Source organism: Bombina bombina, chromosome 6 (assembly GCF_027579735.1).
Source record: "Bombina bombina isolate aBomBom1 chromosome 6, aBomBom1.pri, whole genome shotgun sequence".
NCBI classification, from domain to species: Eukaryota; Metazoa; Chordata; class Amphibia; order Anura; family Bombinatoridae; genus Bombina; species Bombina bombina.
This window is the reverse complement of record NC_069504.1, coordinates 581952047-581973087: the sequence shown is the minus strand read 5'-3', so window position 1 is coordinate 581973087 and position 21041 is coordinate 581952047. Positions and strand designations below refer to the sequence as shown.

At 37.3% G+C, this 21041-nt stretch overlaps 2 protein-coding genes across 3 annotated transcripts in view; one reads left to right on the top strand and one right to left on the bottom strand.

Moving 5' to 3' along the window:
* The window catches only part of MTMR10 (myotubularin related protein 10), a gene marked incomplete in the record, with an annotated part of 410677 nt that extends 396173 nt beyond the window's left edge, over positions 1–14504 (top strand). The window contains 2 exon segments of the mRNA XM_053717557.1: positions 6016–6198; positions 7020–14504. Of these exon segments, the coding sequence (XP_053573532.1) occupies positions 6016–6198; positions 7020–7622 (786 nt within the window).
* A 79-nt stretch (positions 14505–14583) lies between these two features.
* FAN1 (FANCD2 and FANCI associated nuclease 1) overlaps positions 14584–21041 on the bottom strand; it is a 146879-nt gene continuing 140421 nt past the window's right edge. For both annotated transcript variants that reach the window (XM_053717555.1, XM_053717556.1), the window contains exon 14: positions 14584–14807. In XM_053717555.1, coding sequence (XP_053573530.1) covers positions 14670–14807 — 138 coding nt within the window. In that variant the 3' untranslated portion in view covers positions 14584–14669. The remainder of the gene's footprint in view (positions 14808–21041) is intronic.

Here is a 21041-nt window from a genome sequence, read left to right as displayed (position 1 = left end):
TCTTACCTCCCTTTTCAGATCGACGATATACTCTTATATATACCATTACCTCTGCTGATTCTCGTTTCAGTACTGGTTTGGCTTTCTACAAACATGTAGATGAGTGTCCTGGGGTAAGTAAATCTTATTTTCTGTGACACTCTAAGCTATGGTTGGGCACTTTATTTTTAAAGTTCTAAATATATGTATTCAAACATTTATTTGCCTTGACTCAGAATGTTCAACATTCCTTATTTTTCAGACAGTCAGTTTCATATTTGGGATAAATGCATTTGTTTCAATCATTTTTTCTTACCTTAAAAAATTTGACTTTTTCCCTGTGGGCTGTTAGGCTCGCGGGGGCAGAAAATGCTACATTTTATTGCGTCATTCTTGGCGCGGACTTTTTTGGCGCCAAATTTTTTTTCTGTTTCCGGCGTCATACGTGTCGCCGGAAGTTGCGTCATTTTTTGACTTTTTTTGCGTCAAAAATGTCGGCGTTCCGGATGTGGCGTCATTTTTGGCGCCAAAAGCATTTAGGCGCCAAATAATGTGGGCGTCTTTTTTGGCGCTAAAAAATATGGGCGTCATTTTTGTCTCCACATTATTTAAGTCTCATTATTTATTGCTTCTGGTTGCTAGAAGCTTGTTCACTGGCATTTTTTTCCCATTCCTGAAACTGTCATTTAAGGAATTTGATCAATTTTGCTTTATATGTTGTTTTTTTCTTTTACATATTGCAAGATGTTCCAAGTTGCAACTGAGTCAGAAGATACTTCAGGAAAATCACTGCACAGTGCTGGAGCTACCAAGCTAAGTGTATCTGCTATAAACTTTTGGTATCTGTTTCTCCAGCTGTTATTTGTATTGCATGTCATGTCAAACTTATTAATGCAGATAAAATTTCCTTTAGTACTGTTACATTACCTGTTGCTGTTCCGTCAACATCTAATTTTCAGAGTGTTCCTGATAACATAAGAGATTTTATTTTTTAAATCCATTAAGAAGGCTATGTCTGTTATTTCTCCTTCTAGTATACATAAGTCTTTTAAAACTTCTCTTTTTTTCAGATGAATTTTTAAATGAACATCATCATTCTGATACTGATAATGGTTCTTCTGGTTCAGAGGTTTCTGTCTCAGAGGTTGATGCTGATAAATCTTTGTATTTGTTCAAGATGGAATTTATTCGTTCTTTACTTAAAGAAGTGTTATTTGCATTAGAAATAGAGGATTCTGGTCCTCTTGATACTAAATGTAAACGTTTAAATAAGGTTTTTAAATCTCCTGTAGTTATTCCAGAAGTATTTTATCTCCCTGATGCTATTTCTGAAGTAATTTCCAGGGAATGGAATAATTTGGGTAATTTATTTTCTCCTTCTAGACGTTTAAGCAAATTATATCCTGTGCCATCTGACAGATTAGAGTTTTTTGGGACAAAAATCCCTAAGGTTATGGGGCTGTCTCTACTCCTGCTAATGTACTACTATTCCTACGGCAGATAGTACTTCATTTAAGGATCCTTTAGATAGGAAAATTGAATCCTTTCTAAGAAAAGCTTACTTATGTTCAGGTAATCTTCTTAGACCTGCTATATTTTTAGCGGATGTTGTTGCAGCTTCAACTTTTTGGTTAGAAGCTTTAGCGCAACAAGTAACAGATCATAACATGCTAATAATTTTATTGGTGATACCATCTTTTGATATCATTAGAGTTGATGTCAGGTATATGTCTCTAGCTATTTTAGCTAGAAAAGCTTTATGGATTAAACTTGGAATGCTGACATGTCTTCTAAGTCAACTTTGCTTTCCCTTTCTTTCCAGGGTAAATAATCATTTTCGTTCCTTTTCTCATAACAAGGAACAAAAGCCTGATCCTTCATCCTCAGGAGCGGTATCAGTTTGGAAACTATTTCCAGTTTGGAATATATCCAAGCCTTATAGAAACCTATAGCCAGCTCCTAAGTACCTATGAAGGTGCGGCCCTTATTCCAGCTCAGCTGGTATGGGGCAGATTACGTTTTCTTCAAAGAAATTTGGATCAATTCCGTTCTTAATCTCTGGTTTCTGAAACATTGTTTCAGAAAGGTACAAAATTGGCTTCAAGTTAAGGCCTCCTGCTAAGAGATTCTTTTCTTTCCCGTGTCCCAGTTAACACAGCAAAGGCTCAGCATTTCTGAAATGTGTTTCAGATCTAGAGTTGGCTGGAGTATTTATGCCAGTTCCAGTTCTGGAACAGGGGCTGGGGTTTTATTTTATCTCTTCATTGTACCAAAGAAGGTCAATTCCTTCAGACCAGTTCCGGATCTATCATTATTGAATCGTTATGTTAGGATACCAACATTCAAGATGGTTACTGTAGGACTATCCTGCCTTTTGTTTAGCAAGGGCATTATATGTCTACAATAGATTTACAGGATGTGTATCTGCATATTCCGATTCATCCAGATCATTTTTAGTGTCTGAGATTCTCTTTTTAGACAAGCATTACCAGTTTTGTGGCTCTACCGTTTGGCCTAGCCTCAGTTCCAAGAATTTTTTTCAAAGGTTCTCGGTGCCCTTCTTTCTGTAATCAGAGAATAGGGTTTTGGTATTTCCTTATTTGGACGATATCTTGGTACTTGCTCAGTCTTCTCATTTTCGAAGAATCTCATACGAATCGACTTGTGTTGTTTCTTCAAGTTCATGGTTGGAGGATCAATTTACCAATCAGTTCATTGATTCCTCAGACAAGGGTAACCTTTTTAGGTTTCTAGATAGATTCAGTGTCTATGACTCTGTCCTTGTCAGACAAGAGAAGTTTAACATTGATATCAGCTTGTCAAAACCTTCAGTCACAATCATTCCCTTTGGTAGCCTTATGCATGGAAATGTTGGGTCTTAGGACTGCCGCATCAAATGCGATCTCCTTTGCTCGTTTTCACATGCGACCTCTTCAGCTCTGTATGCTGAACCAATGGTGCAGGGATTACTCAAAGATATCTCAATTAATATCTTTAAACCGATTTTACGACACTCTCTGACATGGTGGACAGATCACCATCGTTTAGTTCAGGGGGCTTCTTTGTTCTTCCGATCTGGACTATAATCTCAACAGATGCAAGTCTTACAGGTTGGGGAGCTGTGTGGGGGTATCTGACGGCACAAGGGGTTTGGGAATCTCAGGAGGTGAGATTTCTGATCAATATTTTGGAACTCCGTGCAATTTTCAGAGCTCTTCAGTCTTGGCCTCTTCTGAAGAGAGAGTTGTTCATTTGTTTTCAGATAGACAATGTCACAACTGTGGCATACATCAATCATCAAGGAGGGACTCACAGTCCTCTGGCTATGAAAGAAGTATCACAAATTTTGGTTTGGGCGGAATCCAGCTCCTGTCTAATCTCTGCGGTTCATATCCCAGGTATGGACAATTGGAAAGCGGATTATCTCAGTCGCCAAACGTTGCATCCGGGCGAATGGTCTCTTCACCCAGAGGTATTTCTTCAGATTGTTCAAATGTGGGAACTTCCAGAAATAGATCTGATGGCTTCTCATCTAAACAAGAAACTTCCCAGGTATCTGTCCAGATCCCGGGATCTTCAGGCGGAGGCAGTGGATGCATTATCACTTCCTTGGAAGTATCATCCTGCCTATATCTTTCCGCCTCTAGTTCTTCTTCCAAGAGTAATCTCCAAGATTCTGAAGGAATGCTCGTTTGTTCTGCTGGTAGCTCCGGCATGGCCTCACAGGTTTTGGTATGCGGATCTTGTCCGGTTGGCCTCTTGCCAACCGTGGACTCTTCCGTTAAGCCCAGACCTTCTGTCTCAAGGTCCTTTTTTTCCATCAGGATCTGAAATCCTTAAATTTAAAGGTATGGAGATTGAACGCTTGATTCGTGGTCAAAGAGGTTTCTCTGACTCTGTGATTAATACTATGTTACAGGCTCGTAAATATGTATCCAGAGAGATATATTATAGAGTCTGGAAGACTTATATTTCTTGGTGTCTTTCTCATCATTTTTCTTGGCATTCTTTTAGAATACCGAGAATATTACAGTTTCTTCAGGATGGTTTAGATAAGGGTTTGTCCGCAAGTTCCTTGAAAGGTCAAATCTCTGCTCTTTCTGTTCTTTTTCACAGAAAGATTGCTATTCTTCCTGATATTCATTGTTTTGTACAAGCTTTGGTTCGTATAAAGCCTGTCATTAAGTCAATTTCTCCTCCTTGGAGTTTGAATTTGGTTCTGGGGGCTCTTCAAGCTCCTCCATTTGAAGCTATGCATTCATTGGATATTAAATTACTTTCTTGGAAAGTTTTGTTCCTTTTGGCCATCTCTTCTGCCAGAAGAGTTTCTGAATTATCTGCTCTTTCTTGTGAGTCTCCTTTTCTGATTTTTCATCAGGATAAGGCGGTGTTGCGAACTTCTTTTGAATTTTTACCTAAGTTGTGAATTCCAACAACATTAGTAGAGACATTGTGGTTCCTTCATTATGTCCTAATCCTAAGAATTCTAAGGCGAAATCGTTGCATTCTTTGGATGTTATTAGAGCTTTGAAATATTATGTTGAAGCTACTAAGTCTTTCCGAAAGACTTCTAGTTTATTTGTTATCTTTTCCGGTTTTAGAAAGGCCAGAAAACTTCTGCCTTTTCTTTGGCATCTTGGTTGAAATATTTAATTCATCTTGCCTATGTTGAGTCGGGTAAGACTCCGCCTCATAGGATTACAGCTCATTCTACTAGGTCAGTTTCTACTTCCTGGGCGTTTAGGAATGAAGCTTCGGTTGATCAGATTTGCAAAGCGGCAACTTGGTCCTCTTTGCATACTTTTACCAAATTCTACCATTTTGATGTATTTTCTTCTTCTGGAGCAGTTTTTGGTAGAAAAGTACTTCAGGCAGCGGTTTCAGTTTGAATCTTCTGCTTATGTTTTTCATTAAACTTTATTTTGGGTGTGGATTATTTTCAGCAGGAATTGGCTGTCTTTATTTTATCCCTCCCTCTCTAGTGACTCTTGTGTGGAAAGATCCACATCTTGGGTAGTCATTATCCCATACGTCACTAGCTCATGGACTCTTGCTAATTACATGAAAGAAAACATAATTTATGTAAGAACTTACCTGATAAATTCATTTCTTTCATATTAGCAAGAGTCCATGAGGCCCGCCTTTTTTTGTGGTGGTTATGATTTTTTTGTATAAAGCACAATTATTCCAATTCCTTATTTTATATGCTTTCGCACTTTTTTCTTATCACCCCACTTCTTGGCTATTCGTTAAACTGAATTGTGGGTGTGGTGAGGGGTGTATTTATAGGCATTTTAAGGTTTGGGAAACTTTGCCCCTCCTGGTAGGAATGTATATCCCATACGTCACTAGCTCATGGACTCTTGCTAATATGAAAGAAATGAATTTATCAGGTAAGTTCTTACATAAATTATGTTTTTCCATATTCGGGCATGTAACATATGATTGTCAATTAAAGGATTGAGAGCATAAGCAGGTTAGAGTGACATGCTGTCCAATTGTAAATGCTACAAAATATATCCATAGTTAATTTGTTTTAACTTGAAATAAAGAAGTATAAGGTGCCTTCCGGACAAACAAAACCCTATAATATACAAATATAATTGGGATAATCCATTTTGTGTAATTTGCTATATATAATGTGCTTTCCTGTACAACATCTAGGGTTAGTCATTTACTAATAATACATATGGCTTTTTATAGGAGCCTTGCACTTAATAATGTTCAGCCATGCATATGAAAGAACAGCATTTAACCAGGTTGCAAATATATTTTTAGCCCACAAAAATGTTAACTAAAAGCTGTTTAAATCTGAATTAAAATAAATACAATACTATCGGCTGCTTACTTCCTACTGATGCTTACTGGCTGTTTTATGGGTGAAGAGGGACACTCCATAAACCTGACATGCAAGCGTTTTTTAAAGTAATAACCTTAGTTTGATATAGTTTATTAAAAAAAAACACGATCATGTTGTACCGTCTCACAATATTAGACAAAATTAACCTTTTGTCCTTGTCTTTCTTTTTTATATAGGAGTTTGCCATAGCAAAAAATATCCAACTGGGTGATGAAAAGGGTCTTAAATTTCCATCTGTTTGGAATTGGTCACTGCAATTTTCAGCCAAGGATCGTGCTCTTTTCAATAACCCCTTGTACATTGGGAAGAGTGTGCCCTGTGATCAGAATGGTTCTGTCAAGTCTTTTAAGCGCACAAAGGTATAAGCATTACTTTTTGCTGTCATATTAAAAGGTCATGTGCATCGGGATACAACTAAATGTATTTAAATTACTGTGTTGTTGAGCTTATTGTTATTAAAGGGACACTTTTTTTTACAAAGCTGTAAAGGCTAATACTGTAAACTGTATAATCATGCCAACGCAGTATAATCATGCCAACGCAGTATAATCATGCTAACACAGTATAATCATGCCAACGCAGTATAATCATGCTAACACAGTATAATCATGCCAACGCAGTATAATCATGCCAACGCAGTATAATCATGCCAACGCAGTATAATCATGCTAACACAGTATAATCATGGAGCCTATTTTTGAGATATCAACATAGAAGTATCTTGCTTTTAATAGTAGTGGTTGTGTGTAATTGACGTTATTTTCATTTCTATGTTGAAGAATATTAGATAGTGATCAGTTATTTACGACATATGTTTATTGAACTTGTTAATGTTACACTGGAGATACTGAAACCCCTCCATCTAATTACGGTTGCCGCCATTTTGGAACTTCGGTTTCACTAAAAGTATCTAAAGGAGAGTTACTGCATATATGCAAACACGTTAGCACTGGAGCTAAATTTTATGATATGGCATCACCCATGAGTAGAGGGAAGGTGGGAATAATCTCAATACTATGGTTGTAAAATATATTTAGTGTTTACTGGCCATTTAAAGAGTAGATCTTTGTGTCTGTTATATCATGCTAAAATTGTCCTAATTGTAAAAATAGAATTATATGTGGAGATGTTACAGCCTTAAACAAGAGGTTCCTCATACATTTTCTTTTGCCTCTTCTAGAAAAATTACAGTTCTACGTTGCGTGGGGTACCACCCTGCATGAATAATGGCATTCTCAACCAAAAAGACTACATGCCACGCAGAAACTCTCTAATCTTAAAATTGAAACCTGAATTTCTTCAGCCTGCTGCTGTTACACAAAGCAATGACTTTGAACAATATCTCAGAGACTTTTTTTCAAAACCTACGGACTTGCATGGAGTAATCCTGCCACGTCTGCACGGCTCACACATAAAACTGTGGAAGCTTTGCTACCTTCGCTGGATTCCTGAGGCACAAATAAACAAGGGAGGTTTTATCACTGCTTTCCAAAAAATATCGCTGCTTGCAGATGAAATTGAAATTCTACAAACCAGTTTGCGCCAGCATAGAAGTTACCCGCTATTGCAAGCCACATCTCCAGAACTGGAACAGAGCAGAATGTTTTTTAGAGCAGATGGGTTCCACAACGATTGTGAATGTTTGGACTTTCTCTCCTCATCTTTCCCTTTCTCCCCTGTGGGCAACATGTGTCGCCGAAGTATATTGGGCACACCGTTAAGTAAGTTTATGAATGGTGCCAAAATATGGATGTCCACGGAAACACTTGTAAATGAGGACTGAGATGAATAGTGTTGGTAGCATTTGCTTCTTGGTGATGGTATGATCTTAATTGCAAAGTGCTGCATTTTTTTTCTTTAGCCATACACTGACATTTTTTATATTTTGCACATATATTCAAAACAGAACAAAACAATGTCCTTATGTTTAACTGCAAAACTAGTGGTAATAGTGCAGTTAAATGTAATGGTTAGCGGTGCAGTCCCAATAAGACAGATACAAATAATGCACCTATTCTTGGAGGTTTTAGTTATATTTTTTTATAAAATGTTGTATAGAAATTATAAAAGATGTCTGTAGTTTCTGTGTTTATAATGATTTATTTAACTTGCACCATATACTTTGTAATGAAGACATTTGTTCAGATAAAAGGGGCATTAATTACCTTTTGTTTTTATGCAAAAATTGTGTTTGTCCAATACTCCCTAGAAATGCCAAAATGCAAATTTTGGCAATTTGCAGCATTTTTTTAAGATCTATGTTTAAGAGTTTGCTTTTTGTGTGCCTCTCTAGTGTGTGTGGGACAAGCCTATTTTTTACACAAAAGCAGTGTTTTTGTCCATTTAAAGGGACACAATACCCAAAAAAAGCATTTGAGGTGATGTAGCATAGCTGAAAAAAAGCGGACGAGAAAATATCACCTGAAAGTTCTAGGAAGATATTTTACCTCAAGATTTCCTAAGTAGCCACATCCCATTGTAAAGGGACTTTACGCAGCCAATCAGGGAGCTAGTCCTGGGAAGGATAACTGTTCACAAAGCAGTTACTGTTGTGAAGAAAGTTTGAGGTAAAATATCTTCCTTTTTTACATAAAGATGCTCAGGTGATATTTTCTTGTCAGCCTTTTACAGTTATGCTGCATCACTTTCAAGGGATTTAACATATGCGTATTATGTCCCCATTAAGTTTTGGTTCAGATCTGTTACTTTGGTAGATTTGTAAATTTAAAAATGCTCACACATTTAACCACTATATTGTAACTGTGGAAATAGTCTTAACAAAAAAACACAATAAATATATATGCCCTAGCATCTGTAAATGGGGATATTTACAGAAGTGATTATATATGTAGAACTGTATCTAATATGTAAGTGAGCATCATCAAACTAGACATTCTAGTGGGAAAATGGCAGGTTTTAACAGAAAAATGAATCTAAGCTAGGTAACTGGAACTGTACATTGCTAATGCTTTGATGTGAAGCAGGCTAAATTGTGTGTCTATTAATAGAATACTTTATTAGTATGTTCCAAACTCTGGTTATGAGTTAAGCATTATTAGGTACCTGATTTATGTTAATGTCCCTGTTTATATTTGCCTACAATATAGAATAGTTTTCCCTTAAAGGGACATTTAAACACTAAATACCTTTCATGCACTCCCTCTAATTATGGGTGCTGCCATTTTGGAACTTCGGTGTCTCAAAGGAGAGTTGCTGCACACATGCAAACTCTTCCGCACTAATATGCAGTGACCACTAGATTTTCAACTGCAACCTCAATATTATGGTTTTTAAAATGATTTAGTGTTTACTGTCCCTTTAATCAGTGATAAATGCAACTTCACAATATCTTCCAATGGTTGGTAAAGAAAGAAGCTGCATAATTTAATTTGCTTAATGGTGACAAAGCAAGAACTCCAGTAAAATAATGTAAACATTGTTGTGTTTTTGGAATAGTAAGTGGGGCCGCACCTTTAAAACCTGTCAATAACACTTTTTTCAATAGTTCTATGTATGTGTCCAGCTTAACATAGCTAAACGTTTTCTAACTAGAAGCTTGGGATCAAATCACTGACTTACTGGTTTATATAGATTTAGATATTTTTTTCTCTTGATTTGTGCTGCAATAATTCTATTTGAGGGATGTCTGCAGTTAGTTACAGATTTTTATTTTTTAGAAAAAAGTTTATTTTATTTGTATTCTAAAAGAAAAAAAAATGTGCAAACTAATACTTAAACAGCTAAATAGTTTGTTGTAAATTGTTACTAAATATTTGTTGGGTACTTTGAGTTTGCCTTTAATCAGTGGAAAATAAACGTCAAGATGATTGTGCACTGCTAACTTTTGTTGTAGATATGTCTTAAAATATAGATTTAGAAGTGCCTTTAAGATATCTAAATTAAGTTAAAAACATTTCCCTGATGTTAGTTAAAATGAGTTTGGTGCTTTTACGTAATTAGTTTTTACTAAACTATAAGATTAATTTTATATGGTCTTTTTAATGTGGATGTTGGACTCTCTTACAGATATTTTTGTTATGTCCTGCATTTATAGGATATTACCTGCCATTATTACACAACATCTCTAATGTATAATTAAAGGTTTCCTGCTCCAATCCTGTTGGAATTAACAGGTATGTACGTTACTCTAATTCAGGCAGGAGCCAGAGAGCTGTAGCTCATACTCCTGATTATTCTCACTCATTCTTACAAAAAAATAATCTGGCATCTCAGTGTTATGGGTGGTTCTTAAAGGGACATTAAACCTACATTTTTTCTTTCATGATTCAGATAGAGTATAACATTTTAATCAACTTTCTAATTTACTTCTATTATCTAATTTGCTTCATTCTCTTGATATTCTTTCCTGAAAAGCATATCTAGATAGGCTCAGTAGCTTCTGATTGGTGGCTGCACATAGATGCCTCGTGATTGCCTCACCAATGTGCATTGCTATTTCTTTAACAAAGGATATCTAAAGATTGCAGCAAATTAGATAATAGAAGTAAATTAAAATGTTATTTAAAATGGTATTCTCTATCTGAATCATTAAAGAAAAAAAATAGGTTTAATGGCCCTTTAAGTGTCATGTAGTAATCATCTGTCTGTTACATGAGTCCCTGGTTGAAAATAAATACCATATGGGATTTTGAGGTGTATGATCTAGTTCATATGTTTTCCTTTTCTTTTTTTTTTTGCTAACTTCTATGGAAGACATGAAATTTGTTCTCTTTACATTAATGTAGGAGTTGTTATACCCCACTATGAAACTTAAAGTGATGCGAAACTCATTGACTTTGTTCTATTGGTAGCCTTTGTTGCAGAGAATACCTAGCTAGGTAGGCTATTGTGTGGGCATGTCTGGTACTAGTTTTGCTACAATGCTTTTAACAGGTATAAATTGCCATCTAGTGCTCAATAGTGGGTAATCTTGATAAAATCATTCTAGAAATTGTACGCTTTTATCTAAATCAAGAACATTGGTTTCATGCCCCATGTACTCTGGAGCCATTCAGCATTAATCACATTTTATGGAACATCTATTTAATGCCAAAACATGAACTTAGCAGGAAGTAGCGACATTCTATTGAGAGGATGCATTTCATATCATGAAAGAAAAATCTGACTGGCAAAAAAGCAGTATTGTAGTATATGATGTGAAGAACTGGTAAACCATTCATTGGCATCTATTAATAGCAACACGCATTTGACTGAGGCCATTTTTTTCCATGTTACATTTCAATAGCCCGATTATCATGCAGTATTCTCCTGAAAATGAGTGAAGAATTCTGTGTGATGTTACACGCGAGATTCTATTCCATAGGACTATTCAGTACAGTGAGTAGTGTACCTTTTGGTAAATAAAAAGTTTAGCATATCTAAGAGGAGCAGGAAAGGAATTGTGTATTAAAAAAAAATCTGTTCCATTTGATAAAGTTTTATTAGAGGCTATTGCTAACATGTAGAATAACATATTAAAGAACAATTAACCAGTTAAATGGTTAATCCTGTAGCTGTGTAGATGAAATGCCTCCGTATGGGATTAATATATTATTTAGAAAGCACCTTATTGAAGTTCACTTTCTGGTGGTGCCCCTGCTCAGCCCTGTATGATAAGCTAATGATGTAGGCACATGAGCGGTTGACCAGCAGTGACCTCATGAACTACCCCAGTGCAAATATATCACAATAGCTCAGTACAGTCACTGTCAGACTGCACTATGTAGCAGGGTTCTATTACTACCTGTAGCGCTGTTGTACTAATGATCCTTGAATAACTTTAAAGAGATAGTAAAATCAAAATTTTTATTTTCATGATTCAGATCGAGCATGCAATTTAAACAACATTCCCATTTACTTCTATTGTCTAATTTACGTTGTTTTCTTGGTATCCTTTTATTGAAAAACATACATAGGTAGCCTCAGGACTGGCAATGCGCTACTGGGAGCTAGATTCTGATTGGTGTTTGCACATATATGCCTCATGTTATTTGCTCACCAACTAGTTACCAGTAGTGTATTGCTGCTCCTTCAACAAAGGATACCAAGAGAATTAAGCTAAACTGGTAATTAAGCAAATTGGAAAGTTATGTCTCTTCTGCTTCAGATAGAGCATACGATAATTGTCTGTTTTATGTCCCTTTAAGCTGCAATTGTTCCACTCCCAAAGCTGTCCAGTAGGATTTTCTCCAAAGGATACAATGCTGTTACTTTCCACTCCTATGTGGTGGAGAAAATGACGACTATTAACAACTATCATAACCAATGGTGTTATGCAGAGGAAAACACATGTAAGCGGCAGTTACCAGATAACTGTATTCATTTATTTAACCTCTTCTCTGCTGGAAAGTGTAATTGCCCTTTTAAAGTTAATGAAAACCTTTGTTAAAAAATATCTATATTTCTATGATGTATCTGATATTGGGCTTTCCATTTTGTTCAAAAGATGGACCATTTTTGTTTCAATTTCACTGGAAAGCCGAAACTAATGTTAGAAATGTTCTTAAAGGGACACTGAACAAAATTTTTTTTTCTTTCATGATTCAGATAGAGCAGGCAATTTTAAGCAACTTTCTAATTTACTACTATCAATTTTTCTTTGTTCTCTTGCTGTCTTTATTTGAAAAAGAAGTTAGCTAGGCTTTTTTTTTGGTTTAGACTCTGGACAGCACTTTTTTATTGCTGGATGAATTTATCCACCAATCAGCAAGAAGAACCCAGGTTGTTCACCAAAAATGGGCCGGCATCTAAACTTACATTTCAAATAAATATACCAAGAGAATGAAGAAATGTTGATAATAGGAGTAAATTAGAAAGTTGCTTGAAATTCCATGTTCTATCTGAACCACGAAAGAAAAATTTTGGGTTCAGTGTCCCTTTAACTGAAGAAAAATATACAACTCTACATAAACTGTAACTGACCAGTGGTTGTGCAGATTTGTGGCACTGTGTATGCAGGAAAACCCCACAGACCAGCAGATACAGACAAAACTGCTTCTGATCGTGTGCTGTACATTATTAGCTGCTTTGGTCCTACTGAAAATCTGTTAAATTGTTACTTTAAAAAGTGGCATTACACAGTATTCAACTTGGTAATATTAAACACTGAATAACAACAGCCGGACAGATAGCTCAGCATGCTAAGGCACTGTGGCTAAGATCTGTAACAACCCAAGGGTTGCAGGTTCGATCCCCGGCGAGGTCCACTCAGCCGTTCATCCTCCAGAGGTTGATAAAATGAGCAGCGCCTTGAGACCTTTACGGGTGATTAGCCCATACATACAACAAATGTATATTTCTTGGTAAATATGCATACAGGGATACGTACTGATAGGCAGACAGGGATACGTACTGATAGGCAGACAGGGATACGTACTGATAGGCAGACAGGGATACGTACTGATAGGCAGACAGGGATACGTATGACTACCTTATTTTACAACTATTTGTTTTGCTAGTGTTTATGCACTAAAGGATGCACATACCACATTTTGATAGAATAGTCCAGTATTTGCTTAGAAGTAACCAGCCACTGCCAAATATCACAATTGAACCACAATTTCTTCTTTCCTGATTCGCATATAACATATAATTTTTTTAAACCACTTTCCAGTTTACTTCTATTATCAAATCTATTTTATTTTCTTGGTATCCTTTGTTGGAGGAGCAGCAATGCCCTACTGGGAGCTAGCTGCATTTATGAGGTGAGCCAATGACAAGTCATATGTGCAGCTGGCTCCCAGTAGTAGCTGCTCCTGAGCCCTCTACCTAGGTATGGTTTTCCCCAAAGGATTCCAAGAATGAAGTAAATGCTAGAAGTAAATTGGAAAGTTGTTTAAAATTGCATTCTTTATCTGAATGATGAAAAAATGTTTAGTTTTCATGCCCAGTGTATCCTCCTTACACTGTTGAATTTAAAGATTATCCTTAGCTGATTACTTTAACAGAAGTTTAACTAGTGATTTCATACCTTTTATAGAATAAAAACTCTTAGGTAACATTAGCTCAGATCAAGCTCCCTGTGCTGAGCATACAGAAAGGAATGATGCTTGAGGGACCAATCATTCCTCTAATCATGCATATGAAATAGCTTACAATTTTCTTTCATGCCCCAAAAACATTTGCTGTTTTTATTTTCAAGTACTTGTTTGTGCACAACGGCTTTCTATGGATACATTGGTAACTGGCTGATAAGGGCAATCCCACAAGTCTATACAAGCATGAAAACAAAAAGTAATTTTACACGGTACAGAAAAAAACCTGATACATTGTACAATATCGTTTAACATCAAAGGAAGAAAAGTTTTTTGTTTTTTTTTATATGAACCTACACTGTCATTACTCTGTTAAACCGTTGGAAGTGTTTCAGTGTTATGTGTATAGTATATGTTGATTGGCCTTATGTACCACTGGTTAGATCACTGTGAATACTACACCCTTTGTTATGTTCCACTAATATTTATGGAATTCCAAGTATGTGCTCTCTAACAAAACCGAAGCACCACATTAGATATATACACAAGTGTGCATCAATGAAGTGATTTTTAAGTGAAACTGTTGTGCCTCAAAGGACTGTTATTTTATGCTTATTAGGAAAGTTTTAAAACTTTTAATAGATTTCTAATGTGATGGAAATTAGGATTTAAATAAAGAAATATAAACCTGGTGTGTATCATTCAGAATGTTTCCTTCTTTAATAAGCTATATTCAGTGTAACAGGCTCATAAAAAAGACAGATCCACCACTGATTGGTCAAATTAATTTAATATATAAATCCATATACTATTAACATCTTATATAACCCTCTACATGAATTTCTAGAATTGTTGGATCATCCAACTCTGTTACTCTTGGCGCCAATAGAAACAACATGACAAACTTCTACGTCTGCTCCCAGCTTCTTCAGTTCATGCAACCAAAGCATCTGCTTATGAGAAAGCCGATCGTTGGGACCTTTTACCTCCACCAGCTATAAAGTGCACAAGAAAAGCATAAATGAAGAATGAAATATGCTCAAACTTGGTGAAGTTGTGCACTTCGTTATCTCAGACATGTAATATCATACTGTGCATCACAATAAAATTGAAAAGGTTTATGGAACTCCCAAATTGTCTGTGATCCGTTTAAGTGATTTAGAAATGGCAAGAACAGCAGTGCACAAGATAGACGCCAATTTAAGCTATAGAAAAGTCAAAATTATACTTATGGTATAGAGCAAGAATAAACCGATGTTTATCAAACACAATTCTTGTGACATCCTTTTGTTGAAGAGTAAATAGGTAAACTCCTAGAGTATGTATGTGTCATTTGCATTCTGTAGCAGCGGTGTTTGCAGCAATGTATAACATTACTACAAACACTGAATGCAAAAAAAATTCTTTATTTCCTGGCATGGAGAGTCCACAAATCCATTCTAATTACTAGTGGGAATTCAACTCCTGGCCCCTAGGAGGAGACAAAGAACACCCCAGCAGAGCTGTTAAGTATCACTCCTACTTCTCATAAGCCCCCGGTCATTCAGGCGAAGGAATATGGAAAGGGAAGATGACACAAAGGTATAGAGGTGCCTGGGGTTTATAAAAAAAAAAACGTCTTAAATCAAATTAAGGGCGGGTTGTGGACTCTCCATGCCAGGAAAGAAATTTTTTTTTCAGGTGAGCATACATTTTGTTTTCTTTCCAATGGCATGGAGAGTCCACAAATCCATTCTAATTACAAGCTAGAGGACACATAATGGAAGGGTGGAAGAACAAGACAGGTGTACCTAAACGGAAGGCACCACCACTTGAAGAACCTTTCTCCCAAAGGAAGCCTCAGCCGAGGCAAAAGTATTGAATGTGTAGAATTTGGAAAAAGTATGCAACAAGGAGCAGGTGGCCCCTTGCAGATTTGTTCCACAGAAGCTTTATTTTTGAAAGCCCAGGAAGAAGAAACGGCCCTAGTGGAATGAGCCGTAATTTTTTCAGGAGGCTGTTGTACAGCTGTCTCATAAGCCAACCGAATAACACTTCTCAACCAAAGAGAGTGGAAAAAGTGGCCTTAGAGCCCTTATGCTTACCAGAGAAAACAACGAACAGGGCAGTAGATTGCTGAAAATACTTAGTTGCCTGTAAGTAAAATTATAGAGCACGAACAACATCCACGTTGTGCAACAAACACTCCTCAGAAGAAGGATTAGGACAAAACGAAGGGACAACAATTTCCTGATTTATGTTGCGATCCGACATTATTTTGGGAAGAAATCCCAACTTAGTACGGATATCTGCATAAAAGAATAAGGTAAGGAGAATCGCATTGCAGAGCTGAAAGTTCCAAAACTCTATGGGCAGAGGAAATGGCGAGGAGAAACAAATCTTTCCAAGATAACATCTTAATATCAACCGAATGCATAGGCTCAAATGGAGCCTGCTGCAGATTTTTAAGAACAAGATTAAGGCTCCAAGGAGGAGCAACAGGTTTAAACACAGGCCTGATTCTGACCAAGGCTTGGACAAAAGATTGAACACAACTGGCAGATCTGCCAGACATTTATGCAAAAGAATAGAAAGAGCAGAGATCTGACCCTTCAGAGTACTGACTGACGAGCCTTTCTCCAGACCATCCTGAAGAAAAGACAAAATGCAGGGAATCCTCACCCGACTCCAGAAGAAACCCTTGGCTTCACACCAATAGAGGTATTTATACCATACCTTTATGGTAAATTTTGCGAGTAACCGGCTTATGAGCCTGAAGCATGGTATCAATGACCTCTGAAAAACAACCCCTAGACAAGACTAAGCATTCAATCTCCAAGCTGCTCCCCAGACCGACAGGCTGGCATCTGTGGTCATAATCGCCCAAGATGGTCTCAGGAAGCATGTTCCCTGAGACAGATGGTCCTGGGAAATCCACCAAAATAGAGATTCTCTCGTCAGGGAGTCCAGAACTATCCTCAGAGAGGTCTTAGTAGTCTCTGTTCTATTGTCTGAACATGCATAACTTTAGAGGTCTCGGATAGAAACGAGCAAAGGGGATAATGTCAATGGAAGCAACCATTAGACCAATTACTTCCATACACTGAGCCACTGCTGGACGGATAGTGAAAGACGAGAAGTTTCCGTCAGAAAAATCTTCATGGACAGAGAGTCTATGATCATTCCCAAAACACATACCCTGGTGTCTTGCACCAGGTAACTCTTCTCCAGATTTACTTTACCACCCGTGGGAACGTAGAGTAGACAACAGAGTCTCTGTACGAGATTTGCTAAAACAAAAGATGGCGCCTGAACCAAGATGTCGTCCAGGTATGGCGCCACCGCTATCCTGAGATCTGACCACCGCCAAAAGGGCCCCTAGAACCTTTGTAAAGATCCGAGGTGCCGTAGCAAGGCCAACGGGAAGGGCAACAAATTGAAAGTGTTTGTCTAGAAAGGCAAACCGCAGGAATTGGTGATGTTCCCTGTGAATGGGAACATGAAGATATACGCGTCCTTCAGGTCTATGGTAGTCAAACTGACCCTCCTGAACCAAGGGTAGAATTGAACGTATAGTCTCCATCTTGAAGGACAGAACCAATGTGGGTTGGAAAATTCCCTCTTTCTTGGGAACCACAAAAGGGTTTGACTAAAATCCTTGACCCTATTCCGCCACGGGAACTGGGACAATCACTCCCAGAGAAGATAGGTCCTTGACGCAGTTTAAGAAGGCCTCTCTCTTCACCTAGTTTGCAGATAACCTTGACAGGATAAATCTGCCTCTGGGGGGGACAAGACTTGAACGCTATCCTGTATCCCTGGGATACTACTTCCACAGTTTTACAAAAAACAGGATGGAGTGAGTGCACCTTTAAATGTGAAATTTGGGTAGTGTAAAGATAGCTCTATAACCCTTCTAAGTGATAAAAGTTCCTCCAAACAGTTATCGGTGTAATAGGTGGTTTAGGACAGGTGAAGGGGAGCTGTTATATGTTCATAAAATCTTGTCAAAAAATTATTTAAAAAATTAATCTAATAGGAAACTTTGTGGTTATGCAAATGTGTATATGTGCTTAGTGCAATTTGGATAAATTAAAAGAAGTGTGACTTCTAAAATTATTAACGAAATAAACTTAAAAAAAGTGGAAAATCTGAATTAATGACAAGCAGAAAGCAAGGGTAAATAAACAAAATATCGAAATTTATAACATTTTTAAAAAATACTGTTTTACAAAATACAATACAATCAAATAAAATATTGATACATATGAGCTCATACGAAGTTTAAAAAGCAAACATAAAAGATTACTTAATTAGCAGATATCTGTGCAAATAGTAAAATTGATATATCGCACTGCAGTGGATAGTGTTAAAAAAGAGAAAAGAGTCACTGGAAAATCGGCTTATTATTGGACATCAGAGGAAAAAAACTTCCTTAAAAATGCCTTGAAATGAAACCTATTAAGATGTACCTTTGAAAGTAGTGTTTCTCAATACTACTTATAGCAAGTGGCAGACTCCGTTGAAGAAAATAATATAGATTTTGGTTTGCCTTGGGAACGATCTTATAGGATAATTCAGAAAGGTATACAGAATACCACCAAATGATGATCAATGATATGCTATTAGTAATAACTCTGATTCCTTAGTGTACAGCGTTCCCAAATATTCTTTAGGCAGATATGAAAGTACAGAAGTAAAAACTGGTACCTGGTGATAGAGAAATGCTATTAGTAATAGCTGTGGATCCTGAAAATGTTTCAAAACCTTCGTAGGTTGCGGTGTCCCAATACTATCAATCAGTATGGACTACGGTCTTTTTCAGGTCTACGGTTCCTTTTGCTTCCCAGGTAGGAGAAAGTCTCTATATGCTTTGATGGCAACTGACCTCCGGTGCAGGATGTCAAGATTTCTGTTGCAGTCTGTAGTTGCGAGTAGCAGCAATAATGGATTAGTCTCAATTTCTAGGTATTGCTGGATACTTTGAGCCGTTACCGGCTGACCATGTCAGAATGCACCGTTTGGCGGCAATTGGATTCAAAGGAAACGGCTCTGGCTGTGAACTGTGTGGTCCTAAACACAGTATAAAATAAGAGTGTGGGCAGCTCTACGCGTTTCGGCCGTGCACCACAGGTCATGCATAGAGTCCGCAAAAGGAAACATCTTTTTAAAAACAGAGATGGGGAAAAAAAAGGAATCCCTGGCTTTTCCCATTCCTGAGCTAGTATGTCAGACGTGATCTAGAATAGGAAATACCTCCATAGATGTAGGTTTGACATCAAAAACATTGTTAAGCTTATTAGACCTCTTAGGAGTCTCGGCAACAGTAGGGTCAGAGTCCTCCAACGTAGCTAGAACCTCCTTCAATAGTAAACTGAGATGTTTAAGCTTAAATCTGAAATTGACCTCTTAAAGGGTCAGTAAACCTTAAAAATAATGTTATATAATTCTGCACATAGTGCAGAATTATATAACATTATATTAGCCAAACTTTGTAAATCATAATATTCCCTTTTTATTTTGTAAAAATACCGCTGTTTTACAGACCCGCTCTCTGTACTCTGCTGAGCGGGTCTGTTGTTTTTACTGAGCGCATCGGGCCAGCTGTATAGTCACAGCCCGGCCCGACCGCGCCATTAGACACAGTGCAGCTCGCTCCTGCTCTGTCTGACAGCGGGAGCGAGCTGCACTGTGTCTAATGGCGCGGTCGGGCCGGGCTGTGACTATACAGCTGGCCCGATGCGCTCAGTAAAAACAGACCCGCTCAGCAGAGTACAGAGAGCGGGTCTGTAAAACAGCGGTATTTTTACAAAATAAAAAGGGAATATTATGATTTACAAAGTTTGGCTAATATAATGTTATATAATTCTGTACTATGTGCAGAATTATATAACATTATTTTTAAGGTTTACTGTCCCTTTAATCTGCTGTACTAAAAACAGCTGATTCAGAATCAGAGATTTCGCCTTCAGAGGGAACTGAGGAATGATCCTCTTCAGATAACAGACAGGCTGACTAACGTAGAGCACTGCTTGTGAAATAGTTAAAGTTAGAAAGTTGAGGCATGGCACGGACAACATTATCCTCAGAGACAGATGGGTCTGAGAGGGAATCTGTATTTTTAGACATTAAAAGCTTTATTTAAAAAGGACAGTCAAGTCCAAAAAAAAACTTTCACGATTTAAATAAGGAATGTAATTTTAAACAACTTTCCAATTTACTTTTAGCACCAATTTTGCTTCGTTCTCTTTGTATTCTTAGTTGAAAGCTAATTCTAGGTGGTTCATATGATAATTTCTTAGACCTTGAAGACTGTCTCTAATCTGAATGCATTTTGACCACTAGAGGGCATTAGTTCATGTGTTTCATTTAGATAACATTGAGCTCATGCACGGGAAGTTACCCTGGAGTGAGCACCGATTGGCTAAAATGCAAGTCTGTAAAAAACAAAACACTGAAATAAGGGGGCAGTTTGCAGAGGCTTAGATACAAGGTAATCACAGAGGTAAAAAAAGTGTATTTCTATGACAGTGTTGGTTATGCAAAACTGGGGAATGGGTAATACAGGGATTATCTTTCTTTTTAAACAACAAAAATTCTGGTGTTGACTGTCCCTTTAAGCTTGTGGAACAAAAATGCACAGGAGGAATAATCTGAACCTCCAAGCAATACAAGTATTTTTCAAACAACATAGCAATGTTATCAGAATCCATCTTGCTTTTTTAAAATAAAAATAAAAAAAATCCCAAAAGCAATTATACCAGTTTTATCACAGATCAAAATAAACTCTCCTTAGAACGTTTCTTAACACAAGATACTTGTTCCTCTAGATCACAAACCTAGCTGTTCATTTTTGGATACAAATGAACAAAGTTTGAACATCAAAAATCCCTATGCTGAGGCAGACTTACCCACCGGTGACCAGGAAACCCACTTATACCTCCAAGCAAAATAATCAATGAATTTAGCTAAGGAGGCGCTCTCTTACCGCCAAACAGTCTCAGAAGATATGGACTCTCCACGCCGGCAGAGAAGCTAAGCCGAAACGGAAGAGCACAGATCGATCACGTGATTGAAACAGGAAAAACCTGCTGTACCGTTACAAAATGTGCGTGAGCTCCGTAACCAAGGTACTATCTATTTCATTCCTCACACTGAATGGAGATGCAGCCAATAAACAGTATAACACGCACGTCACACACATCCTTCAAGTGACATAGCGGCTTTAAAGTAATAAGGATTACCCTATC